The 27,724-nt window shown below is 44.7% G+C and overlaps 1 protein-coding gene across 1 annotated transcript in view; it reads left to right on the top strand.

Annotated features, from left to right (window-relative positions):
• The window catches only part of ITIH5 (inter-alpha-trypsin inhibitor heavy chain 5), a 79,162-nt gene that overhangs the window by 21,278 nt on the left and 30,160 nt on the right, over positions 1 to 27,724 (top strand). The window contains exons 3-5 of the mRNA XM_060192134.1: positions 4,182 to 4,345; positions 5,592 to 5,693; positions 6,025 to 6,275. Of these exons, the coding sequence (XP_060048117.1) occupies positions 4,182 to 4,345; positions 5,592 to 5,693; positions 6,025 to 6,275 (517 nt within the window). The remainder of the gene's footprint in view (positions 1 to 4,181; positions 4,346 to 5,591; positions 5,694 to 6,024; positions 6,276 to 27,724) is intronic.

The raw sequence follows: 27,724 nt of genomic DNA, 5'->3' as shown, positions 1-27,724 counted from the left end.
TATAGCCAGCAGTAAATACCATTGTTTGTATGTGTACAATTTTCTGTTTTCTGCAAAACACTCTCACTTCCTGCCTAGGCCCTCCTCTAACATCATGCACCAGGACCTGGAAATTTTGCGCCCCACCACCACCAAGAGTCTTTTACTTTGGTGCAATACACCAAACCCAGTCCAAGTTCTGTTTTCTGTTCCCTCTTTTGTTCTTATTTCTCAGCTTCTGTACATGAGTGAGGTCATCCCATTTTCATCCTTTTTTTTCTGGATTATCTCACTTAACATGACTCCTTTAAACTCCTAACATTGAGATACTGTGAAAATGTTATAGACCAGAAATAGTAGCAACAACAAATGCTGGAGAGGTTGTAAATAACCTTTAAAGACAGATAAAATAGACACTGACCTCATGGGAGGATCCCAACTGGAGAGAGTCGAATACTATCAGAGTAACAGGTTTCCACCCAGTACTTGTCTGCATCTGGTATTTGAGGATTCAGGTGTGGATGCAGGAGCAAGCAGGGTTGAGTTTGAGCCCCTTCCCCGTCAGTGCTGACTGGGACCAACTTTTTACTTTTCTGAGTAACTTTTCTCAGCTTGACTTTCTTTGTTCTGTGAGATGGGAATAGAAGCCGTGCCTTCCCATGTGTGCCCAAGACTGTAATGAGATACTGCCTGTTCTTAGCTTGGACTGCAAATACAAAATATAACTCAGAGGCTCTAACAGCAGAAACTTAACTTCTTACTTTTATGGAGTGTGGAAAGTCCAAGATCAGGGGACCAGGTGGTGGTGCACCTGGTTAAGCATACATACTACCAAGAGCAAGAACCCAGGTTCGAGCCCCCATTCCCCACATACAGGGGCTCTGCTTCACGAGTGGTGAAATGGGTCTGAAGTTGTCTTTCCCCCTTCCTTCCTTCCTTCCTTTCTTTCTTTCTTTCTTTCTTTCTTTTAATATTTATTTATTCCCTTTTGTTGCCCTTGTTGTTTATTGTTGTAGTTATTATTGTTGTTGTTATTGATGTCGTTGTTGTTGGGTAGTACAGAGAGAGATGGAGAGAGGAGGGGAAGACAGAGAGGGGGAGAGAAAGACAGACACCTGAAGACCTGCTTCACCATTTGTGCAGCGACTCCTCTGCAGGTGGGGAGCCGGGGGCTCGAACCAGGATCCTTAAGCCAGTCCTTCCGTTTTGTGCCACCTGTGCTTAACCCGCTGCGCTACCACCTGACTCCCCTTTCTCCCTCTTTCTATCTCCCTATCCTCTCTCAGTTTGTCTCTGTCCTATATAATAAAAAAAATTAGAAAGGAAAAAATGGCCACCAGGAGTGGTGGATTCATAGTGCTGGTACCAAGCCCCAGCAAAAATCCTGGGGGCAATTTAAAGAAAAAGAAAAGAAAGTCCCAAGATCGGTTGTGGCTGGCATGATATATATAGTGATTTAATATAATTCCCCATCATCCCCACCACCAGAGTCCTGAGTCCCCTTTCCCTCCATTGGAAACAGCATTAACTCTCCCAAGATCACAGATATGGGTTGACTGTTATTACTATTATATATTATATGTCCCATTTTTCCAATGTCCTTCCTTCTCTTCTTTTCTAAGTCACACCTACTACTTCTAAGTCTTTTTTTCTTTCTTTCTTCCTCTTCTCTCTCTGGGTCCTGATGAATTTGGAGTTCAGAACCTTTTGGAAAAATGAATTTTTTAAAAAAATTTATATAAAGGAAACACTGACAAAACCATAGGATAAGAGGGGTACAATTCCACACAATTCCCACCACCAGAACTCTGTATCCCATCCCCTCCCTTGATAGCTTTCCTATTCTTTAACCCTCTGGGAGTATGGACCCAAGGTCATTATGGGATGCAGAAGATGGAAGGTCTGGCTTCTGTAATTGCTTCCCTGCTGAAAAAATATTTTTATTTACTTATTATTGGATATAGAGATAAATTGAGAGGGCCAAGGGAGACAGAGAGGGAGAGAGAGACAGAGAGACACCTCCAACCCTGCTTCACCACTTGAGTAGCTTTCCCCTTCAAGGTGGGGGGCCAGGGACTTGAACCTAGGTCCTAGTGTACTGTAATGTGCATGTTTAACCAGGTGCATCACCACCTGGCCCCCATTAATTTTTTTTCAAAGGGTATGGCTTTGTTCTATAATTCTATGTTAGTAGCTGTATAAAACATAACACATATAGTTGGTTTTTTTTTTTTTTTACTGTTATTGAAGAAAGGGAATTAACTAGAAAAGAGTTGTGGGGAAAGGGCATGTTTCTTGACTTAATATTGTTGTGTGTTAAAGACCTTTTACAAAGCTGTATACCTAAGAGCCAGATGTACATTTCACTTAATCTTGCATATTAAGTTCAAGGGTACACTTTTATTGTGCATTTTAGATATTTGAAAGCTCTGATTTAAAATTGACAGCTGTAAATAACTCCATATAACCTACATCAATTTTGTTCCCAATGTAATAATAAATATACTACACATTTTGATATTTAATGTTAAACTTAATTTAATAATAAATAGATTAGAGATGTCAAAAAACATATCCTATGTCTCTTTATTTTCTGTTTGTTTTTTAAAATATTTATTTATTCCTTTTTGTTGGCCTTGTGTTTTATTGTTGTTGTAGTTATTATTGTTGTTGTTATTGATGTCGTCGATGTTAGGACCGAGAGAAATGGAGAGATGAGGGGAAGACAGAGAAAGATAGACACCTGCAGACTGGCTTCACCGCTTGTGAAGTGACTCCCCTGCAGATGGGGAGCCGGGGGGCTCGAACCGGGATCCTTACGCCAGTCCTTGAGCTTTGCACCATGTGTACTATTTTCTGTTTTTAAAGATTATTTATTTATTTATTCTTCTTAAAATATATTTTGGAGTATACTCCCAGAGGGATAAAGAGTAGGGAAGTTATCAAGGGAGAGGATTGGATATGGAGTTCTGGGGGTGGGAACTGTGTGGAAATGTACCCCTCTTATCCTATAGTCTTGTCAATATTTCCATTTTATAAATAGAAATTAAAAAAAGGAAGAGAAGGCAGGACCATAGAAAAACTGGGCAAATATATATAAATATAGACAGATAGTTATAAAAATAATAGTCAACCCACATCTGTGACCTTGTAAGAACTACTGCAGTTTCTACGGGAGGTAATGGAGATACAGGACTCTGGTGGTGGGAGAGGTGTCGAAGTATACCCCTGTTATCCCATAATTTAGTAAATCAATATTAAATCACTAATAAAAATTTTTAAGTAAAAAAATTTTTTGGGGGGAGGGCCAGGTGGTGGCACCTAGTACCAAGAACAAGTACCTAGGTTTGAGTCCCAGCTCCCCACCAGCAGGGGGGATGCTTCACAAGTGGTGAAGCAGTCTTTAGGTGTCTACTTTTCTCTCTCCCTCATCTCTCTCAATTTTTCTCTGGTCTACCTAAGAAAAATAGAAAGAATAAAAATAAAAATATTTTGGCACTTCATTTTATTTATTTATTGGATAGAGACAGAGAAATTGAATGAAGAGATAAAGAAGGAAAATGAGAGGGGGTTGAGTGGTAGTGCAATGGGTTAAGCCACATGGTGCGAAGCACAAGGACCGGCCTAAGGATCCTGGTTCGAGTCCCCAGCTCCCCACTTGCAGGGGCGTTGTTTCACAAGCAGTGAAGCAGGTCTGCAGGTGTCTATCTTTCTCTCCCCCCCTTGTCTTCCCCTCCTCTCTCGATTTCTCTCTGTCCTATCCAAGAACAACAACATCAATAACAACAATAATAATAACCACAACAATGATAAAACAACAAGGGCAACAAAAGGCAGGGAAAAACCTCTAGGAACAGTGGATTTGTGGTACAGGCACTGAGCCCTAGCAGTAACGAAAAAAAAAAGGCGAAAAAAAAAAGGAGAATAAGAGATACCTGCAACACTGCTTACCATTCATGAAGTTTTTCCCATAGATGGGGCCTGGGGACTCAAACTTGAATATTGTAACATACACTTATCCAGATGCTCTACCACCTGCCCCAATGACTTTATTTCATAGTGAGAGAGAGGGAGATAGACCAGAGCAACACTCTGGCATAATGAATTTCCAGGGATGAAATTCTGGACTGCATGCTTACAAATCCAGAGCTCTCCCCTTCACTCCACCCCACTGAGAAGAATGTGTGTTTAAATTCCAACAGAAAGCCAAACCCTTGATGACGGAGTACTTGGTGAAGTCGACCGTTATTTCCCGTTATGCCTTCACCACGGTGTCCTGCAAGGTGTTGAACAGGGTGTCTGAGGACCAGGAGATGGAGTTTCAGATGCAGATCCCAGCCACGGCGTTCATCACCAACTTCACTATGTAGGTGGGACACAGAGAGGTTGGTCAGGGTGAGCCCGGGTTGTGGGGACAGAGTCCATAGTGGCATATGGGCAAGTAGGTCGACTCCCTTTCTGCCTTTTTCTCTCTTTCCTCTCCTCTCCCTTTCTTTCTGCCATAATTGCTTCTTTTCTTCCCTCCTTCTAGTTCCTGTTTTTCCCTTTTTCTTTTCCTTGTCTGCACCCTGAGCCCAGCCCCTCTTCAAGGTGGTGGGTAGACTCCTGTGCACAAGACAGTGCTATTCTGCTCCAGAAACCCAATAGAGAGAAACGATAGATAAGTAAAGAAATCTGGGAATGGGGGCCAGGTGGTGAGCACTTTACCATGTGGGCTCTAGTCCCCTATTCCCCAACTGCAGGGGGGAAGCTTCATTAAGTGGAACCCCCCCTCAATTTCTCTCTGTCCTAACAAAGTAGAACCAAAAAAGAAAGAAAGAAAGAAACAAGAGTCACTGGGAGTTGAGTGGTGGTGCACTCAGTTAAGCACACATATTACCATGAAATTGAAGATGCAATTGAAGATCCAGGTTCAAGCCCCTGCTCTCCACCTACAGAGGGATGTTTCATGAGCAATGAAGCAGGTCTGTAGGTGTCTGTCTTTCTCTCTCCCTTTCTGTCTTCACTCACTCCATTCTTAAGTTTCTCTCTGTCCTACCAAGTATAACAGAAAGAACAGTAACAACAACAACAACAAAAGGCAATTGGCCTCCTGGAGCAATGAATTCAGAGTGCAGGTACCAAGCCCCCAAAATAACCCTGGTGGCAAGCAACAAATAAATAAATAAGAAGTCCAGGAATAAGAGTTCAGAGAATAGCAATATCTTAAAGGTGGCCAGTAGGATGGAGAAGGACTCAGTTAGTTAGGAAGTCAGGATGGTGGTCCAGAGGGGTCAGTGTTTAAGCTGAGATCTGAATGGTGATGAAGGCTTTGATACACTAAGAGGACAAGATAGGCAGCACACATCTGTGGGCTTCTGTGTGGGTCAGGGCAGGAGGAAAGATGGGGAAGCATCTTGGGGGCTTGCTGGGCCAGGTCTTCGTGGAGAACCACAGGCACCCGGGTGGAGTACTCCCAGCTGGCCCTGTGGGAAGCTGCCTGTGTCCTGCTGCTGAATGGACTCCTCCTGCCCTTGTAAAATCGCTTCTGAGTGCCATCATGACTCAGAGATCTGTGCTTGAATTCCTCTTGGAACTGCAAGCTGGTGACCCAGCTGTCCCTTGTGTTCCAGGTTCCTTGGAGACAAGATCTATCAGGGAGAAATTACAGAGAAAGATAAAAGAAATGACAGTAAGGTGAAAGAGAAAAGGAACAAAACCACAGAAGACAATGGGTAAGTGTCAAGTAAATGGAGAAATTAAAGATTCATTTCAACACCGTCAACGTGGCTGCTCTAAATACTTACCAAGTTTTCTCCTGGGCTGGGGAGATGGCATAATGGTTATGTAAAAAGACTTTTGAGCCTGAAGTACTGAAAGTCTCAGGTTCATTTCCCAATAAGCCAGAGCTATAAGCCAGAGCTGCACAGTACTCTGCTTTACAAAAAAAAAAAAAAAAAAATCAAAATGACAAGTAATTGGATATATTTGATCAGCAGACTAACAGTTAAGGGACTTCCAGAAACAGGATCTCTCACTCTGCCCTACCATCTTCTGGTCCTGCAGGGAGAAGGGCTCTGAGGTGTTCAGGGCCACCGTTGTGATCCCCAGCAAGGACAAGGCTGAGTTCTTGCTCAGCTACGAGGAGCTGCTGCAGAGGCGTCTGGGAAAGTATGAGCATGTGGTCAGCGTGAGGCCCCAGCAGCTGGTGGGGAGGCTGATAGTGGAAGTGAATGTTCTGGAAAGATCGGGGATCTCATCTCTGGATGTGTCAGGGCTGAGGAGCACCCGGCAGCAGGGAAGCAAGCAAGGAGGAGGTGAGTCATGTTTGCTGGAGCCTCAGATCACCCCAAGAACCAGGCATGGATGGGGTCTGACTTTAGAAAGATCTTCAACACAGAGGGCACCCTGCCCAAAAGGCACGGGGTGTTTTCAGGGATTTGAAAGGTTGCCGTGGCACACATCGCTCTGTGCTACTCTGGTTTGGGAAAGCCAGTCTCTGCCCAGAGATTCTAAAATGTTTAGATCACTCAACTGAGTAATCTTACTTTCTGGGAAACTCTCCCAGGGGAGACATCCAAAATATGGGGTGTCACACATAAAAGCCCATTTGATAATCTTCAGGGTAGCAAAAATACTCTGTCATCATATATATCCAGCCACATGGGTGTGATGAGTAAAATCTGGCAGTCATAGCCGTTCAGCTTGTCACAAGGAAAACACACACACATACACTTGTACATAGAAATCTGTAGGGGGCTGAGCAGTGTCAAAGCCAGTTGAACGCACATAGTACTAAGCGCAAGAACCTGCTCAAGCATCAGAGTTCGAGCCCCTGGCTCTTCCCTGCAGGGAGGACACTTCACAAGTGGCAAAGCAGATTTGCAGGTGTCTACTTTTCTTTTTCTCTCTCCCTCTCTATCTCCCCTTCCTCTCTCAATTTTTCTCTGTCCTACTCAATAAAATGAAAAAAAAAAAAGATTGTGTAAAGTAATTAGTTTATGTAGGGTGAAAGAGCAAAGGGTCATTTTCTAAAAATCTGTTCTAAGAATGTCAATATTAATATCTGAGCAATGTGCTTTATTTCTCTGTAAAGTGTGTATGGTCAACTTGATTGATAATACAGGTGTTTTTGGGATGGAGCTCAGAGAGAAAGTACATGTTGTCCATGTATAAGGCACACACACAATGAGAAACAGACTTTTTTTTTTTTGTTTTTTTAACAGGGCCACTTAATTTAGATTTTTCTCAAATGCAATTTTTTTAAAAGAAAGAACATTCTATGTTGAAATGCTACTGAAGAAAATCTTTCATTTTAGTTGCATTGTAAATTTCAGCTAGTATATATGTATAGTTTACTTACTTTATTTTAATTACTTTTTTATATTGCCACCAGGGTTATCATGGGCTTGGTGCCTTCATAACAAGTCCACCATATACAGTGACCATTCTTTTCTTTGTTGATAGAGACAAAGAAACTGAGAGGGAAGTGGGTGGAGAGAGAGAGGAGAGAGACAGAGACAGAAAGAGAAAGAAGGAGAGAAACCTGCAGCACTGTTCAACTGTTTGTGAAACTTCCCTCCTGCTGGTGGAAACTGGGAGATTTTTTTTTTTAATTTTTATTTATAGGGACTGGGAATTTGAACCTGAGTCCTTGGGCATGGTAATATGTGCATTCTACTGGGTGACCACTGCCTAGCTCCAGTAAATTTATGCCCCATTTATATATGCTTTATTACACAACACACACAGAATTCAAATAGTACCCAGGCATATGCAGTGCTGGGGACTGAACTCCTGACCTTTTGCTGGCAGGCCCAGAATTCTACCACTGTGCTATCTCCCAGGCCACAGTAGTTGGTATTAATTATTTATTTGTGTTGGGCCTTCTGTAAACTTATCAGTGAGGCTTAATGTTAAACTGGACAGCAGGGCAGCTGGACCAAACATTACAGCAGGGAGGTAATGTCAAGACTGCAAAGAGTCTTGGTGTAGAGGTTAGGGAAGTGCTAAGTGCTGATTAGTGAATATGCAGTCTGGGTTCAGCCTGGTACTGTAGGGAGAGTTCAAAGTGGCCCAGGACAGCTTATTTTCACATTTTTCTTTTCTATGTTATTTACTTACTCAATTTTGTGTAGAAACAGAGAGAAATTGAGAGGGGAGAGAGAGAGAGAGAGAGAGAGAGACCCCTGCAGCCTAGCTTCACCACTCGTGAAGCTTTCCCCCCTGCAGATGGGGACTAGGGGCTTGAACCCGGGTCCTTGCACACTGTAATGTGTGCGCTTAATCAGGTGCACCACCACCTGGCCTGGACAGTTTCTTTTGTAGTGCTATGGAATGAGACCAGGGTCTCACTTATGAGGAATACTTTTCAACAGCCTGTAATATGTTTTTTTTATCTATAGACTTAGAAGGAGAGAGACAGAGAGACTGAGAGAAGAGAGAACAAAGTACAGCTGGATCATCCATGCTGCTTCCAAGTGGTGTTGGTGCTGGAACCCAGGGCCACATGCTTCATAAGCTGTGCATTTTACCTGCTGATCCATCCTCTAGCTCCCAGGAAGGATTCTTAGGTGCAATTCTTACAGAAGCAGATGGGAAAGAGAGGAGACAAATGACTTAACAAAAGGACAAGAGCATGTTGTTACTTAACATGATGAGAAATCACTAGCCGTGTGGTTGGGAGATGGCGAGGGCGTAGTATAGAGAATTCACCCCCACAGCTGAGTTAGGGTGCCCCCTCTCCAAGACTAGTTGAACCCTCAGAACCCCAAGCCTGACTAGGGTCTGTGTTGGATGCTGATCTTTGTTAACATCCAATCCAGGGCTTATGGACACTGTCCAGGTCTCTGAAATGGTGGGAGACACTCCACAGCTGGTGTGTGTGTGTGTGTGTGTGTGTGTGTGTGTGTGTGTGTGTGTGTGTGTGTGTGTGTGTGTGTGTGTGTGTGTGTGTGGTGGATGGGAGGCCTTGTGTGTAGTTACTGGGTTCAGTCATTAACAGGCACCCTGAAAAGAACCTGAGCCCTACAAGCCTGAACATCTGTAAGAGACAGTAACTTTCTTTCATCTCTGCGAAGCTTAGGTGTCTGTGAAGTTCCAGCCCCAGAAAGAGCTTAGCCATCATCTTATCTGCATGTTTTTCTCTGAAAACCTTATCTCCCCTGCTAGATCACAAGTGCTTCTGAAGGCAGTTCTGGTCTGATTAACTTCTGCCTCTTCTGTGTAGATATATAACATGATGCCTTTTATTTAAAACATTTTTGTTGGAGATAATGTTGGTTTATGACTCTCTGACTGATGGCCAGGTTCAGAATACAGAACTTCCATGTCTGAGGCCCCAGAGGCCCCAGGTTCAATCTCTGGCATCACCATATGCTAGAGCTGAGCAGTGCTCTGGTATTTCTCTCTAGCATAAAAACAGAGAATTTTTAAAATAATCATTTATTAATGAGAGAGAGAAAAAAAGCCAGAACATCACTCTGATATATATAGTACTGTGGATCAAACTCAGGACCTCATGTTTGTGAATTTAATACTTTATCCACTGTACCACCACCTAGGCTGATCAATTAATCTTTATATATATAAAGTTATTGTGGTTTAGGGGTACAGTGTCACACCTCTTTGTAATGTGGTGCCCCACTACACTGACCACCCAAATGCCAGTTTCCTTCCAGCAAACCCTCTGGAGCCTCAATCCTCCCCTTCCCTCATTCTCTGGTGACCTCAGTACTGTGGTCTAAAGGGTCTGTTTGTCTCTTTGCTGTTTAATTCCATATAGGAGTGAGAGCTTGTGGCTTTTATCTGTCTTTTTCTGGCTTATTCCACTTAGCCAGAATCTGTCTAATTCCACCCATGGCATTGCACCAGGCAAGAGTTCATCCTTCCTTATGACTGAGTAGTATTCCACAATGTGAGCCATAGTTCTCTCATCTACACCTCTGTCCTTGGACACTTGAACTATTTCTATACCATGGCTTCTATGAACAGTGCAGCACTGAGCACAGGTGTTTACACCACACTAACAATAAAAAACGCTTTAAATCTCATTCCTTTGTAGCTGTGATTAGAGGCACCTTTCCTGCTAGCCAGCAGTGTGAAGAAGTGTTTTCAGCAGGAGAAGGGTTCTGAGCTGTGCAGCTCATGGCAGCTACAGTGGGGTTTCTGGGGTGTCTGTGGTAGCGCTGAGACATTGTGTGATCATGTGCCCTGCTTTGTAGAAGCGTGGGGGCTCTGAGGGTCCTTGCCCCCTTGATGTGCTCAGAGGGGGCAGACACAGTGACCCTGAGCAGGAATGTTAATATCTACTGTTGCCCTCCAGGGCCTGGACAAGTCCCCCGTGGGAATTTTCCAGACCATTGATCTCTGGAAGTCTGGGTTTTCTTTTTTAAGAACACTGTTTTTGGGTAGATAGCATAATGGTTATGCAAAGAGACTTTCATGCCTGAAGCATCAAAACCCCAAGTTCAATCCCCCCACACCACCTTAAAACAGAACTGAGCACTGCTCTGGTAATAATAATAATAATAACAACAACAACAATATGAAAGACAACTACCAGAGGGGTTCCCTCATATGTGGAATCTAGAGATATGATTTACATGAACTTGCCAAAAAAAAAAAAAAAAAGAATCCAAATAAGACAGAAGCAAGCAAACTATAAAACTTATGAGAACTATGGTGGTTATCTTTGGGAGGCTGGGGATAAAGAACTTTGGTGGTGGGTGTGATACAGACTATACATTGTAATCTTACAGTCTTTTAACAAGCTATTAATAACAAATAAAAAATGTATAAAGGAACATTCTTTTCCTAGCTCTTTAGAGCAGAGCAATTGTTTGTTGCACTGGGCACAGACGTTGCACACAGTGCTCTATGAGCTTTGCATTAGAAGAGGGGCCTGCCTCTCTCTTCTGCTGGTGCCTCTGCCCTTTCTGGGGCTCTCAGCTGGCGTCATCCCTGCAAAACGACAGTAGCCTCAGTGGCTGGAGGAATGGGGCCTAGATCTTGTCTGGACACTGGCTCGAGTTTCCAAATGCGATCTGGGGGAGAGATCAAACCAAAACATGGCTGCCATCATAAGGATGTGGCCCCACCCAGAACATTCCTCTGAGAGTGCTGACTGACTCTGGTTGAGAAATGGACTTCTTGGCCACTGGGCTGTTATCATCATTTGGGGTCTCATTTCAGGTTAGGGGGACTAGGAACTGGAGGTTGGGCAAAACTCACACAGAGCAGCTTAGGAATGTTTAGAACCACCCTCTCTAAGCATATAGTTTTTAAATCCTTATTTCATTGATGAGGGAGCTTAGGCTTACCTACAGAGTTTGAGTTCATTTTTTAAACCTTTTTATTTTAAATAATGTTATTTAATTTTTTAAAAAGTTATTTGAGTGATCCGGGAGGTGGCACAATAAATAAAGCACTGAACTCTCAAGCATGAGGTCCCGAGTTCAACCCCCGGCAGCACATGTATAGGTGTGATGTCTGGTTCTTTCTCTCTCTCCTCCTATCATTCTCATTAATAAATAAATCATGTATATTTAAAAGGTTATTTGATAGGAAAGAGAGAAACTGAGGAGGGGAAGGGAATAGAAAGAGAGAGAGAGAGAGACACCAAGGTCTCATTTTGAAACCATTGCTAGAAACAGAATCAAAACAGACCTCCAAGTCCATGCCCTTAAGCCACTGCCTTCATAAAAATAAAAGGTGTGAAATACTCAGTGTGGGCTCAAATGCTGGGCCTCTCCTAGTTAAATATGAAAATAAAGGTTTGGTGTGTGTTTTTACTTCAGTTGTTTTTCCTGGTGCCTCAGAATGCGGCCTCCAGCTTCTGAATCACAAAGTCATGGCTCCTCATTTGTGTCAAAGCTAATTCTGGGCACTGGGACTTGGAAGCCAAAACATGCTTTCTGGATGCTCCAGATCTCCCGTTTGTAGCTCAAAACCCCAAAGACTACAAATTCATTTACAACTAAAGACAAAAATCTTTCTCCTTTTAAAAAATATTTGTTATTTCTTAACTCGATAGGACAGAGAGAATTGAGAGAAGGGGAGATAGACAGAAAGAGAGAAAGAAAGACACCTACGGCACTGCTTCACCACTTGTGAAGGTTTCCCTTGGCAGGTGGTGGAGTAGAGGCTTGAACCCAGGTCCTTGCGCATTGTAATGTGTGTGCTCAACCAGGTACACCACCTCTCAGTCCCCCTGTTCCCTTGGTGCCTTGTTCCCCAGACCTTTTTCTCTAAAATATTTTGACAGCTAACAAGCCCAATGACACAGAACATTTGCGACTCAGACTTTTCTGAAACATAAGGATGTGTATTTTCTTGAAGGCATCACTGAGATAGCTGTCATGACCACATGGCTAGTTCACTGTCAGTGCTAAAATCTTATCAGTGTCCAGTTGTCCCCTGACCCCTTAATTCTTGTCCTTATTATTCCAAATTACTTTGGGGACGGATTTTTTAATGTAGGATAAGACCCCTGAATGGCCAGAAATAAATGAAAATGAAGCAAACAAGGACAGAGACCAGATGCCTTCTCTCCCCTCTTCCCCCTTTGCTTTCTATCTGTTATTCTCAAGCCTGGCTGTTTTCTACAGTGGCTTGGAGAGGCAAAAAAAAAAAGAGATACAGACATCTGCATTGAGTCTCTTACACTTGACCTACCTAGACTGTGTCAGCTTGAGGCTGAGGTAGCTGGACACTATGGTGACAGTCTATGAATTCATGAGAAACAAAAAATATATGTACGAGAACATTTGAAATATTTATTTACGTGGTCTGAGAGGTGGCACAGTGGATAAAGCTTTGACCTCTCAAGCATGAGGTCCCAAGTTCTCTATCCCTGGCAGCACATATACCAGAGCGATGTCTGGTTCTCTCTCTCTCTCATTAATAAATAAATAAAATCTTTAAAGAATGTTTATTTATAAAACCAAAGAATATATTTATGTTGAATTTTGTTCTACCACTAAGTAGTTCTGTTGATTTTCATGGTTTTTGTTTTACTTTAATTCATCTTCCCTTTTTTTTCATGTTCCGTTTTTTTAACTATTTGAAAATTTAAAAAAAATTATTCCTTTTTGTTGCCCTTGTTGTTTTTTAATTGTTGTAGTTATTATTGTTGTTACTGATGTCGTCATTGTTGGATAGGACAGAGAGAAATAGAGAGAGGAGGGGAAGACAGAGAGGGGGGAGAGAAAGATAGACAACTGCAGACCTGCTTCACCGCCTGTGAAGCGACTCCCCTGCAGGTGGGGAGCTGGGGGTTTCAACCGGCATCCTTAGGCCGGTCCTTGCAATTTGCACCACATGCACTTAACCCACTGCGCTACCACCCGACTCTCAACTTTTTTTTTTTTTTTAATCACTGTTCATCTGTCTTTGGCTTACAGAATTGTAAGATTTTAGCAGCGTAGTTTCACATTCATATATGTGTGTGTCACTTGCCAAACCCACTATGAAAATACTTGGCTTAAAGAAAAAAGAAGGGGGTCAGTCGGTGGCGCAGTGGGTTAAGCGCATATGGCGCAAAGCGCAGGGACTGGCATAAGGATCCTGGTTCGAGCCCCCGGCTCCCCACCTTCAGGGACCGGCATAAGGATCCCAGTTCGAGCCCCCGGCTCCCCACCTGCAGGGGAGTCGCTTCACAGGCGGTGAAGCAGGTCTGCAGGTGTCTATCTTTCTCTCCCCTTCTCTGTCTTCCCCTCCTCTCTCCATTTCTCTCTGTCCTATCCAACAACGAATTGCGTCAACAAGGGCAATAATAATAACCACAACGAAGCTACAACAAGGGCAACAAAAGGGGGAAAAAATGGCCTCCAGGAGCGGTGGATTCATGGTGCAAGCACCGAGCCCAGCAATAACCCTGGAGGGGAAAAAAAAGAAAAAGAAAAAAGAAGAAGATTATTTGTTCACTTATGATAGAGAAGGAGAAAGAGAGAGAGAGAAAAAAAACCACCAGAGCATCACTTTTGACACATGCGATGCCAGGGGACTTTGTTCCTGACAACCCACATGCTTTATCCACTGGGCAACTTTCCTGGTCCCAAGATACTTTTTAAATTTTTTAATATATTTTAATTGTGATTATAGTGATTTACAAGATTGAAAGATTGCAGCGTATAGTTCCACACCACACCCACCACACAAGTCTGTGTCCTTACCCTCCCACTTCCCAGAGATAACACCTATAGTTCTCCCAAGTCTTAGAAACAGTTTGCTTGCTTCTTTTTAAAATATTTATTTATTTATTCCCTTTTGATGCCTTTGCTGTTTTTTTATTATTGTAGTTATTATTGTTGTCGTTGTTGGATAGGACAGAGAGAAATGGAGCGAGGAGGGGAAGACAGAGAAGGGGAGAGAAAGATAGATACCTGCAGACCTGTTTCACCACTTGTGAAGCGACTCTCTTGCAGGTGGGAGCTGGGGGCTCAAATCGGGATCCTTAAGCCTGTCCTAGCGCTTTGTGCCATATGCACTTAACCCACTGCGCTACCACCTGACTCCCTGCTTGCTTCTTTTTAAAATTTTTCTTTGCAATTTTATGTGTATCAGTTCTCCAGATTCTACATAAGACTGAAACCATCTGGTAGTTATCTTTCATCTCTTTATTTATCTGAGAAAACATACTTGGCTTAAAAAAACTGTTTTATTAAAATTTAACTGACATAGTTTAAAAGTTACTCTTTTAAAAGTTTTATTTGTTATTTTTAATTTTTTTGCCTCCGGGTTTATCGCTGGGGCTTGGTGCCTGCATTACAAATCCACTGCTCCTGGAGGCATTTTTTTTTCCATTTTGTTATTGTTGTTGCTGTTGTTGTTGTTAGATAGGACAGAAAAAAATTGAGAGATGAGGGGAAGGCAGAGAGGGGAAGAGAAAGATAGACATCTGCAGACCTGCTTCACTGCTTGTGAAGCGACACCTGGAGGTGGGGAGCCTGGGTCTTGAACTGGGATCTATGAGTGTGTCCTTGCGCTTCATACTATGTGCACTTAATCCAGTGCGCTACTGCCCAGCCCCCAAAAGTTACTCTTCTGTTTGTTGTCGCTGGAGTTTCACCACTCTGGGCTGACTTTTTCTCAGAGAGAGCCAGAGCCAGAGAGGCAGGAGGAGTGAGGGCAGGACACTGCAGCACAAGAGATTCTCTTCTCCACTTAGATTATCACAGGATCTTGGTGTCCTCACAATTCCACTGTTCCTGGTGACTCCTTCTTTCTCTCCTTTCTTTCTTTCTTTTTTTTTGTATTTATTTTATTTATTTATTCCCTTTTGTTGCCCTTGTTGTTTTTCATTGTTGTAGTTATTATTGTTGTTGTCGTTGTTGGATAGGACAGAGAGAAATGGAGAGAGGAGGGGAAGACAGAGAAGGGGAGAGAAAGACAGACACCTGCAGACCTGCTTCACCGCCTGTGAAGCGACTCCCCTGCAGGTGGGGAGCCGGGGTTCGAACCGGAGGCCGGTCTTGTGCTTTGCGCCACCTGCGCTTAGCCCGCTGCGCTACAGCCTGACTCCCTCTCCTTTCTTTCTTTTTCTCTCGCTCTTTCTTTCTTCCTTTCATCTCCTTCCTTCCTTCCTTCTTTCCTTCCTTTCTCTTTCCTAGTTTCTTTCTTCCCTCTTTCCTTCCTCCCTTTCTTTCCTTTTCTTTCTGAAAGAGAGTGAGAGAGACACAGAGAGAAACAGAAAGGAGAGACACCTGCAGCACTGCTCCACCACTTGTGAAGCTTCCTCCATGCAGGTGTGGGGGGCTTGCACCTGGGTGCTGCTGCCTGGTGATGTGTACACTCTACCAGATGCACCACTGTCCAGCTCCTTGTCTGATTTAAAGTGTACAATTTGATGGCTTTTTAAGTACCCTTACAGAGTTGTTCAGCCTTCATCAGAATCCAGTTTTAGAACTTTCCTGTCCCTGTCCCCACTGGCACTCACTCCTGCTCCACCTGAGACTCAGGAAGCCTCTGACCCACTTTCATCTCTGATTGCAGACAGCTGAAGCCTGAACTTGCACCCCAGGTGATTCTGAGACTCTGCAATTGTCAGGGACCTTGATGTGGGAGCCTAAGCCGAGCCTGGGGGTGCTGCATGGTCTGTATCTTGACCTGCAGAAGCAGTGTTTCAGTGACACAACTGTGTCCCTGTCATCTCCTGAGCCTGACCTTGATCTCTGTTGCCATTTGGAAGGTTCTTTCTCCCCCAGAGCAGTTTGCATGAGGAAACTGGTCAGCAGAGTGACTTGCACTTGGTGGAAAGAGGTTTTGCCCAGGCTCAGCTCCTGCTCACCAGTAGAGAAGCTGGAGAAGGAACCTTACCACCCCTTGCAGCTGGTGCCCACTTTCTAATACTGTCTCCCTTCCCCCCTCCCCAGCTCTTCTCTACTATTCTCTACCCTTTTCTACTTCCCTGCTTTTCCCTGTCTTTTCCACACTCTTCTCTACACCACTTCAAGGGAAGCCGGTTTATTTTCCTTCCAAACCTGATTTATTTTCCTTCCTTTCTTCCTCCCTCTCTCCCTCCCTTTCCTTTTAGCTAGAGCACTGGTTCAACTCTAGCTATTGGTGGGTGTCAAGGATCAAACCTGGGACCCTTTGCATGCAAGTCCTATGTGCTACTGCTGTGCATCTCCCCAGCCCTGTCCATCCTTGCTGCCCCACACAGCTCCCTGCCTGGCTCAGCAATTTAAACATTGTGCCCATTAGAGTCAGTGGGGGAGAGTTTGTAGCCCTTTTGTGCAATGGAGACTAGGCGTCAGTATTGCTATGAACCATCTGCAGGTGGGTCCAGTGTGCAGCCAGGAGTGACTTCTTTGAGATGACCCGGAAGTAGTCTGTACTCTAGTTGGAGGTATTTGTGAGAAAACAGGAGTCACAGTTTGGGTCCATGACACAGTTGTGGGTGGGGGTGGGGGTGGTCCCCAGGTGGGAGGTGGAGTGAGACGAGGCCATTCACGGTGACACTTTTGGACCAGTTTGGAACTTGGTGGTCTGGCCACATGGCTGAGTGGGCTCCCTTCACTGAGCTGGCCGCTTCTGGATGGTTCATCATTGCTGTCATGAAACCACTGCTCGGTTTCCACCACTTTCCCAGTGCAGTTGCTTCAGAGGAAGGAGGCACCGGTGTGCTGTGAAGGGGGGTTGAGGAGGCAGCATTTGGTGTCCTGAGGTCTTCATCTCACGTCTGGCCAGGATTGCTTGGGGAAATACAGCATGCTGGGGCAGTATGAGTTTTGGAGAAATGGGGTGTCATGAAGGACATCTGGACTCATGGATCCTGAAAGGGGGCTCCTTGGTAACATTTGTGCTCTCCCAGGCTTGGCCCCCTAAAAGGGTTTCTTTGGTGCTTTCTGCAGTTCACATGTGGTCGAGCTTTCTGGCTTTGGTTTATTTCTCTTATACACACTAACACACACAGACACACACACAGACACACACAGACACACCTACCTCTCCGTAGCTTCTTTGGCTTATTCCTTTCTCTCTCTCTCATACACACAGACACACACATACATACACTTGCACGGACACACACTTCTGCTGCTTAGGGCTCACTCCCAGGGTCTCCTCCCCAAGCTGGACGCCAGGGTCCTGTGTGACCTCCCCACACTTATCAGGAAGCAGCTGTGTGAGGCCTGCCATTCGTGCTCAGGGCAGAATAATAGAAATAGCTCAGGCCTGAATCACTTGGCTCCATAGTTGGTGTTGTGTTTTGCATGTGGTAATGGAGGCATTAGGGATGGAGCTTGAGACATCTTGAGTCCCCTCACAGAAGCTCTGTTGCCACTGCAGTCTGGACAGGAGACCCGGGACAGCAGTGTCCCTGTGACTTGGACCCTGGAGAGCAGTCTGGCCTCTCAGGGGGGTGCTGCCCATGTCTCCCTGCCCCCTGCCCTCGAGTCTGCTGTGTGGCCTGGCCATTGGGATGGACAGAGGTAGGTGGGAGCTCTGGCACCCAACCGCCATCAGGGGCGACACGAGTTCTGTGGGGGGCTCCATTTACCTGTCCAGCTGCTCATTCACATGTCGAGGCATTACCCCTACCCTCTTCAGTGTCCCATGTGCTTGTTTTCTGATCCCCTCGCAGCACTAGTGGCCTGGGACCTACAGACAGTATAGACGCTGCCAACACCCTGGGTGAACTTAGAACCAGCAACTTTGAGTTTCCTTAATTAACACATTTTTAAAAATTTAATTTTCATACTGACTGGAGAGATATTCCACCAGGTAGAACACATGTCTGACCATGTGTGTGACCCAAGTTTGAACCCTGGCACCAAATGGGACATTTGCCGTGCTCAGAGCTGCTACACTTGGATGTCTAGGGCTCAAGCAAAAGGAGACAGAGGCAGAGTACTGTGTATTTTTAGGGGTCCACTGCTTTCAGAACGCGGGAGGCAGTGACACTGGTTTTCCATCACTGCTTCTCAGGAAGCCAATCAAACACGGAAAATGGAACCCCCGTCATCTCTTATTTTGGGACAAAGATTGTTAAGTAGTGAGGAAATCCAGGTTGCCAGGAAATCTGGGCAGAGCTGGATCTGAAGTCCTCTTGCTGGGAGTCTGCGCACTCTCCCCCTGCTCTGTGGCACGCTCTCTTCTAGGATGCCAAACACACAAAAATCTAGCAAGACAGATAACCCCCCAGGGCTGCATAATTACAATGTATAAGGACCCAGGTTCAAGTACCTAGTCCCCACCTACAGGGGGAAAGCTTCACAAAGTGTTCAGTGCTGCAGGTGTCTCTCCTTCTCCCTCTCTATTTCCTCCTTCCTTCTTAATTTTTCTCCATCATATCAAATAAAATAAAGAAGGCAAAAAAAGGCAACTGGGAACCAGGGTTTTTTTTGTGTAGGCACTGAGCCCCGATGATAACCTTGGTGGGGGTGGGGGGTATGGAAGAGAGAGAAAGAGAGAGAGAGAGAAAGAGAGAGAGAGAGAACTTCCTGCCAGTGATAAAGTTATGATAAAAAGTTGCTGAATGGGTATGATAGAGCCACATGCTACCTTGCCCTCACTGCCTCACCTTGACCACATTTTCTTGGCAGAGTCTACTAATTGGCTTGGACTTTTTTTTTCACCGCTATCTGGGGCTACCTGCCTGATTTTCCATAGACTTTTGGGTTCTCTCACCCCAGGGGTCTAGGTTAGTAGGTTACACAAACAGATAGTACCCCCCCTCCAGGGGAAGTGAACTGGCCCTATGTTTGGAGAGCCTTCTGTGGGAGCACTAGCTGCTGGCTGCCTCTCTGGGATGGTTGCCAGAGACCAGGGGAGCAGCCAGGAAACTCCCTCCCCCCCGCCAGTCACCTGCCATGGGGCGCCGTTCCCTACTCCTGTCCTTGAATGTCATCTGTGCTTCTGAATCTGTCACCTTTAGACTTTTTACTTAACAACCACTAGCTTCCTCCCATACCCCCACATGCTCCCCAGGTAGTTATAATGGGACAGAAAAACATCCACATTCCAGGATGGAGCCAAGGACACACATTGTGTTCTCTTACGTATACACGCACACTCAAAATAACATGAGATGTCTCTGTTACTACCAGGCAGTGTCTGGGGAGGGACACTTAGTGACTCCCGTGTGTGTGGTCTTGGCCTAATGTAGCCTCCTTTTAGAACCTGCCAAAATGCTTTGAATTTTCTCTTCAGAAAGAATCATAAACGTGCATTTTTCCTGCAAAGTTCTATTTTAAAATATTTATTTGTTTATATTTATAAAGTGGAAATATTGACAAAACTATAGGATAAGAGGGGTACATTTCCATGCAGTGCTCACCCACAGAGCTCCCTTGATAGCTTCCCTATTCTTTATTCTTCTGGGAGTATGGACTGAGGATCATTGTGGGGTACAGAAGGTGGAAGGTCTGGCTTCTGTAATTGCTTCCCCGCTGAACATAGGGATTGGCAGGTCAATCCATACTCCAAGCCTGTCTTTCTCTTTTTCTAGTGGGGCAGGGATCTGGGGAGGTGGAACTCCAAGACACATGGTGGGGTCCTCTGCCCAAGGAAGTCGGGTTGGCATTATGGTATCATCTGCAATCTGGTGGCAGAGATTCCCAGGTTAAAAGCAGCTTCCTTGCAGAGCTCACACCAGATGTTGTCTCCAAGCTACCATATTGGCTCTGCCCCAGCGTCTTCTTTCTTTTCTCCTTCCTTCCTTCCTTCCTTCCTTCCTTCCTTCCTTCCTTCCTTCCTTCCTTCCTTCCTTCCTTTATCTTACCTTTGACAAGACAAGAGAGGAATTGAGAGGGTAGGGGGAGATACATAGGGAGAGACAGAGAGACACCCGCAGCACCGCTTCACTGCTCATGAAGCTTCCCCACTGTAGGTGGAGGCCAGGGGCTTGAACCTGGCTCCTTGTGCATGGTAACTTGTACACTCAGCCAAGTGCACCAAAACCTGGACCCTTCTGCAAAGTTTCTTATATAATTTCAGAGAGCTCTTGGGAAACTGCTAAGTCTGTTAGACTCCCTTAAGATTGTGCTTTATAGAAACACTCATACTGAAAGGGACACAGCACTGGTTTCTCATTTTAGAGACTGTCTGGGTTCTACTTCCATGTCTCTGTATATGCATAAACCTCACTGCACCCACAACTCCTCTACCCATTCCTGCACCTCCTGTCCCTTGCCCGGCATAGCCACCACAGATGCCACCAACACTCTATGACTTAGTTTTATTGTCCTGGCCAGTTCATTTGCATTAGTTATTTATATTCACATATGAGTAAAAACCACTCAGTAGTTGTCTCCCATTACTTATTTCACTTAGCACAATTACTCTGAGTTCCATCCATTTTGTCCTGAAGGGCACAGTGCCATCTTACTAATGGCCAAGTACTTTTCCATTGAGTCTATAGCCCACAACTCTGTACGCGATCACCTGCTGATGGACATTTACGCCAATATTCTGGAATTCCCACTAGGGATGTTTGTGTGATGGCCTTTCTCGCTCCAGGTAACAATGACTGGACTCTGCTAAGACCTCAGTGCTGTGGAGGAGCCTGCTAGAGTACAATGCCAACTGCCACCATAGACTTTGTTTCTGTGTGTTGGTGATTGTCTGAGACACAGAGCCAGAGACACTTCTCCTCCAGGGGAGAAGTGGAGCCCCTGCCACAAGCCAGGCGCCCTCACCCCCCTTATGACATGATGCGCCCCGGGCTTTGCTCCTGCCCCAGTTACACAGATGTACCACTTCACGGTGTGGACTAAAGACTGAGTCAGTCCCACAGAGCCTCTCAGACTTGGAGACTCACTTTCTTGGGTGAAAAGTGCTATCTGCAGACGGCAGAGGCTTTCCTGCTCAGAAACAGCAGCCTTTAGATAGGAGGGGTACATGTTGGGAGTGGGGGACCTGGAAACAGGGAGGAGTGAGTGCAGAAAGGACAATGACCCCCTCACCCCCAACTGAGGACACCCTGGAGGTGGTGTGACCTTTGTCCCAAAGTCATCTCACAGGAGGCTGGAATCACAGCAGGAAGAGGACTCAGAAGACTCACTGTCCCACCTTCCCCCCTTATGTCTAGTTCATTATCCCTTTACACTGCTGCCTCCAACCATTTAGACACCACAGAAAGGAAGCGGGAGGAGCAGACACATGAGTTCTCATTAGGAAAGGAGATCAGGGCCAGGAGAAGGCTCACTGGGTAAACCCTGTGCCTTGCAGTGCTTTAGGCTCTGGGTTTGAGCCCAGACACCACTTGGGGGAACCATGGAGCACCATGAATGGTGGAGCAGTGCTGTAGTGTCTCTCCTCTTGCTCCCTCTGCCTCCCCCTCTGTCCTCCTTCTCTCTCTTTAAATTTTTTTAAAAATTATCTTTATTTATTTATTGGATAGAGAAAGCCAGAAATCAAGAGGAAGGGATGGTAGAGAGATAGACACCTGCAGGCCTGCTTTACTACTCACAAAGCTTTCCTCCTGCATTTGGGGGCTGGGGGGCTTGAACTTGGGTCCTTGCACATTGTAACATGTGCACTCAACCAGATGCACCACCACAGGCCCCCTGGTGTCCTCTTTCTCTAAAAAGAAAGTGAGGGAATTGGGGGCCAGGCGGCGCAAAGCACAAGGACCGGCATAAGGATCCCGGTTCGAGCCCCCAGCTCCCCACCTGCAGGGGAGTCACTTCACAAGCGGTGAAGCAGGTCTGCATGTGTTTGTCTTTCTCTCCCCCTCTCTGTCTTCCCCTCCTCTCTCAGTCTCTCTCTATCCTATCCAACAACAACAATAACAACAACGAAAAATGGAAAAAATAGCTGCCAAGAGCAGTGGATTCGTAGCACATGCACTGAGCTCCAGTGATAACCCTGGAGGCAAAAAAAGAAAAAAGAAAAAGAAATAAAAGAAAAGAAAAGAAAGTTAGTGAAGTGGACCAGAGAGGCTGCTCAGTGCTATTGTGCTTACAGAACACCCTCCCCCGTTCATTCCTTTGTGCTATATGAAAAGTAATTATAGCAGGACTGCCTTTTATCCTCTCTGATCTGTTCCCAACTCTTCCCTCATTTGACTCAGAGAAGAACTTGGCTGATAAATTCTTTGTGCCCAGGAAGCTCCTATTGCCCTGCATGGGGTCCTCTCCATGCATGTGGAGTCACCTCTGGAAACTTCCTGTTGAATAGAAGGTTCTTCTCTTCCTCTTATAGAAAGAGGGCTTTTTTTTATTCATTCCAAAGATATCAAATTTGGAATTCTTCCCATTCTTTTCTTTTGAATGGGTAGTGGAAAATCTAGGGTTGTAGAGGGTTCACATTGCCTGGTACTTACTGGGTGGGAGGCAAGAGCCTGGCTTCTTGGGGAGAAACCAGCTTGGGAATCAACCCACTCTCTGGACATGTCAAACAAGCCCATTTAGAGGACTCTCATTAATTTTCAGCACAAGCCCGCAAAGGCAAAAGGTCAGAGGAAACCAGAATGTCAGACACTATCCTTTCTCATGGTGTTCGTCAAAGAGCCCACTCAAGAGCTTTCCAAGTAGGGGAAAGAGCCTCTCGGATGCTCACTGACTCTATTCATCCACGTGATGGGGAGTCCGGGGCATGAAGAGTACTTCAACACCAGAGATGTGAAACAACACAAAAGCTGGGGCTGGATGGTGGCACACCTGGTAGAGTGCATGTATTACCATGCGCAAGGACCTTGGCTCAAGCTCAAGCTCCTGGTCCACACCTGCAGAAGAGAAGCTGCATGATGAAGCTTCATCATGAATGATGAAGCAGTGCTGCAGTTCTCTCTCTTCTCCACATCTTCCCCTTCCCTCTCAATATCTCAGTTTCCATGCAATATATGTGTGTGTGTGTGTGTGTGTGTGTGTGTGTGTGTATTTTTTAAACAACACACTCTCTCATAACTCATGTTTTGCCTCAAAATGTTAGGGAGGTTCAATCTTACTATGAAAAAATGTTCTTTCTTTAGTTTTCATTGGCATTGCCCCATATTTAATATGTTGTATTGTCTTGCATCTAATCCAACATACTTTAAAAAAATATTTTGTCTATTTATACATTTATTGGATAGGCACAGAGAAACTGAGATGAAAGGTGGAGACAGAAAGGGAGAGAGAAAGAGATGCCTGCAGACCTCCTTTACCATTTGTGAAGCTTTACCCATGTAGGTGGAGATTGGGGGCTTGAACGCATGTCTTTGTGCATAGTAACGTGTGCACTCAGCAGAGTGCACTCCCACCCCCTGCACCCTTCTTCTTTGTTCTATTTAAGGTTGATAACATTAGCTGGCAAGATTGCTGACTTTGAGTCAGACTGACAATGAGTAGATTATATCACTTCTTGATTCCAATAGTGTGAGTTTGGTAGACCAGAAGTCTATGTTCTGGATGAACTAAGCAAGCTAAGTAGCCTGCCCCAAATCCTGTGGATAATGAGAGAGAGAATTGGTTTTGCATGCACTGAGGACCTTGAGTTCTCAGTTGATGTCACATCATATCTTCACTTTTCATGGTTCAACAGTCATCAAGAAATGGATTGACTCCGAATGTGTGGCTTCTTTCCACTCACGGACCTTCCCAGGCTGGGGAGATAGCATAATGGCTATGCAAAAAGATTTTTACGCCTAAGGCTCCAGATTCCCAGGTTCAGTCCCCACACCACCATAAGCAAGAGTTGAGTAAAATTCAGGTTTCTGTATCTTTCTTTCTTTCTGTGTCTCTCTTATTAAGATAAAATTATATATATAGACACACACACACACACACACACACACATCTGAGAACCTTCCCATTTTCAGACTCCTGCCCTTCCTCCTCTCTAATTACTTTGTGTCCTCATGAGCCATGATGATGACCTGGGGTGTGACTCTTGTCACAGCTTGTCAGTGTGCCATCAAGATTTTCTAGCCCTTCTCCAAATTATTTCATCTTGGGAAGCCTGTTATCTTTCATCACCTATCTACAGGAACGAACTTTCCACTGGCTCTTTCTCTGTTCCCTTTCTAAAGACCCTGCCTTGATTAATGCAAATAATAAAATGAATCCCACCCAGCAGTTCCTATGAAGGGTACACCTCCGTTGTCTTTGAAAAAAGAGTTGTTCTGTTGTAGGAAATGTTCAGACTTCCTTTGACTTTAATATCCAAGTAACTTTTAGCAGAAGGATGTTTGTTTGTAAGTTCACATTTCCTTGGGCAATTTATACCTCATTTCCTTTTTCACTTTGTTAATTGGAGGTGGGAAATTGCTAGCCAGCTTACTCCCTGGGATCAACTTAAATAGACTTTAAAAGATCATCTTGAGGAACTGGGCAGTGGTGTGCCTAGTGGAGCATACACATTACTATGCATAAGGACCTTGGTTTAAGCTCTCAGATCTCCACTTGTAGCGAGGCAGAGGGTAGCTTCACTATCAGTAAAGCAGGGCTTCAGATGTCTCTCTTTCTCTCTTTCACTGTTACCTCCCTCCCCTCTCAATTTCTCTCTGTCTTTATCCAAAATTAAAAATAAAAAGGAAAAAAAAGTGACTTCTGGGAGCGGTGGATTTGTAGTGCATGCACTGAGCCCTAGCGATGGCCTTGGTGGGAGAAAATTAATTACTAAAAATGAAATCATCATGGGCTTTGTAGCATATTTCAGCCTGGCTTTGATTCTGTATTGGTTAAGAAGTCTCCTCCATTGTGGTAGTTAAGAAGTCTACCTTTTTTTTTTTTTTTTTGTAGTGCGTCGTGATTACAAAGATGTGAATTTTTATTGTTAGTTCTGTGGACGTGGGTTTGAGGTTCAAAAAGGTGGCTAGTCTGCTCAATAGTTCTGTGTCTTAACAGGAAGTGAAAATCGGGATCTCCGACGGAGATGTGCTTTGCTTGCTCTGACGTCTCTCTAATCTTAAAGCACACAACACCCATTTAGCCAGCTAGCTTTCTGGAATCCAGCTTTTTTTTTTTTTCTTTAAAAAAGGAAACATTGACAAAACCATAGGATAAGAGGGGTACAACTCCACACAATTCCCACCGCCAGAACTCCGTATCCCATCCCCTCCCCTGATAGCCTTCCTGTTGTTAATCCTCTGGGAGTATGGACCCGAGGTCACTGTGGGATGCAGAAGGTGGAAGGTCTGGCTTCTGTCATTGCTTCCCCACTGAACATGGGCATTGACAGATCGATCCATACTCCCAGCCTGCCTCTCTATTTCCCTAGTAGGGTGGGGCTCTGGGGAAGTGGAGCTCCAGGACACATTGGTGGGGTTGTCTGTCCAGGGAAGTCTGGTCAGCATCATGCTAGCACCTGGAACCTGGTGGATGAAAAGAGAGTTAACATACAAAGCCAAACAATTTGTTGAACATGAACCTAAGGGCTTGAATAGTGCAGATGAAGAGTTGGGGGGTCCTCCATTTTGTAGATAGCTAGTAGGCATATTTTAGTTATATTCCAAAGGGCCTGTGGCTATACTAGTTTTTTTTTTCTTTTTCCATGAGCCTGAAATCTGATATGCAGGTGGATCCAAGTTATTGTCTGGGGAGATGATGTTGTGGCTGGAAAAGGACCAGAAAGCTGGATCAGGGAAGAGAGTAGCTCCCTAATATGGGAAAGTGGTATAAATATTGTTGACTGTAAACTCCATCGATTTGTGGAATCCAACTTCTATCCTAAGGTCTGTGCTACTGGGGAGAGATTTGGGATTTTTTTTTTGAAGTCCTGTGAATTTTCTGGACAGCAGTATTTCAGGGCAGCCAAATGACTGATGGGGAGATCTCCTTTATGAGAGAACTCCATATGGAAGGAATGATAGATCTAGAAACCATCCTTTTGCAACTCTCAGGAGACAGTGAATCTTGAGAAGTATTTTCCGTGATCGATTAAAGGGTTACGTGATAGAGCAGTGAGGAATGTTGCAAGGGGTGATCATATTGACAATCCAGGAATAGCCCATTGATCTTGATACCATTGACATGGACAGCTAGATAGTATGAGCCTCCCAACATGCGGAGGTAGTAAGTAGCCAGCATCACTTATGACCTTGGACTTGACAATGGCATGGAACTCGAGTGTGACCAAGCCTCTGGCTTCTATCGACCAGAACACAAGAAGGAGATGCATCTGAAGCCATGAGTCCCAGCCCTTTCACCACCATAGGATACAGAGTATTTACAAAGTCTCAACAGCTAGGCTATCTCTCATTTAAATGAGTGGTTGCGCCAGGCATCAGTGTTTTTATAACTCCCTCAATGTTACAGGATAAGTAAGGTTGCAGATGACAACAGAGTGGCAAGGACAGACAGTGGCACACCTAGTTGAGTACACCCACTATAATGAGCAAGGACCCGGGTTCAAGCCCCCTATCCCCACCCGCAGGGGGAAGCTTCATGAGTGGTGAAGCAGTGCTGCAGGTGTCTCTCTCCCCCTGCTCAATATTTCTCTGTTCTATTAAATAAATAGGAAGAAATAAAGGAATAAAGAGAGAGAAAGGGAAAATGGTGGCCAGGAGCAGGGGATTTGTCTTGCAGACACTGAGCCCCAGTGATACCCTGGGCGATGAGGCGGGTGGAGAGAGAGAGAGAGAATATAGAAGCAATGTCAATGCTGAGAGGGTCTAGGAGATATCTCAGTGATAGAGTGCAGGATTTCCAAGCCTGAAAAATAGAGGTTCAATCCCTGCCACTGCTGATGCCAGAGCTGAGAGCTCTGCTCTCTGTCTCTTTCATTAAATAAATAAATAAATAGATAGATAGATAAAATGAACAAAAATCGAATAAAGATAAAACAATGAAACATGAGGGGAATAAAGTGAAAAAAATTCATGGGGTAAATGTGTTTTATAATACCGACATGTCACATTAAAAAAGGAGGCTGGGCACCTCACACCTGTGAAAATGGGTTTCATTGATAAAATAAGAGAAGAGCAGTATTGGAGAGGATGTGGAGAGAGAGGAACTCTACTACACTGCTGGTAGGAGTGCAAACTGGTACAGCCATGATGGAGTACAGAATGGAGAATCCTCAAATACAAATGGAAATGCCTTATGACTCAGCAATTCCACTACTAGACATATACCCGAAAGGCATAATAACACTGACTCAAAGGGATACATGCACCCTCCCTCCCAAGGTCATAGCAGCTTTGGTCACAATAGCAAAAACTTGGAAACAGCCAAAATGCCCTTCAACATATGACTGGATAAAAAAGTTAAGTGACAGATACTCAATGGAATATTATTCAGAAATAAAAAAAGATGATATTGTGTCCTTTGGGATAAAGTGGATGGGACTGGGGAAGATGATGCTTAGTGATGCAAGTTAGGAGGTGAAGGACAACTACAGA

The sequence above is a fragment of the Erinaceus europaeus genome, chromosome 6 (assembly GCF_950295315.1).
Source record: "Erinaceus europaeus chromosome 6, mEriEur2.1, whole genome shotgun sequence".
NCBI classification, from domain to species: Eukaryota; Metazoa; Chordata; class Mammalia; order Eulipotyphla; family Erinaceidae; genus Erinaceus; species Erinaceus europaeus.
Note: the sequence above shows the minus strand (reverse complement) of the source record. Positions and strands in the feature narration are given on the sequence as shown.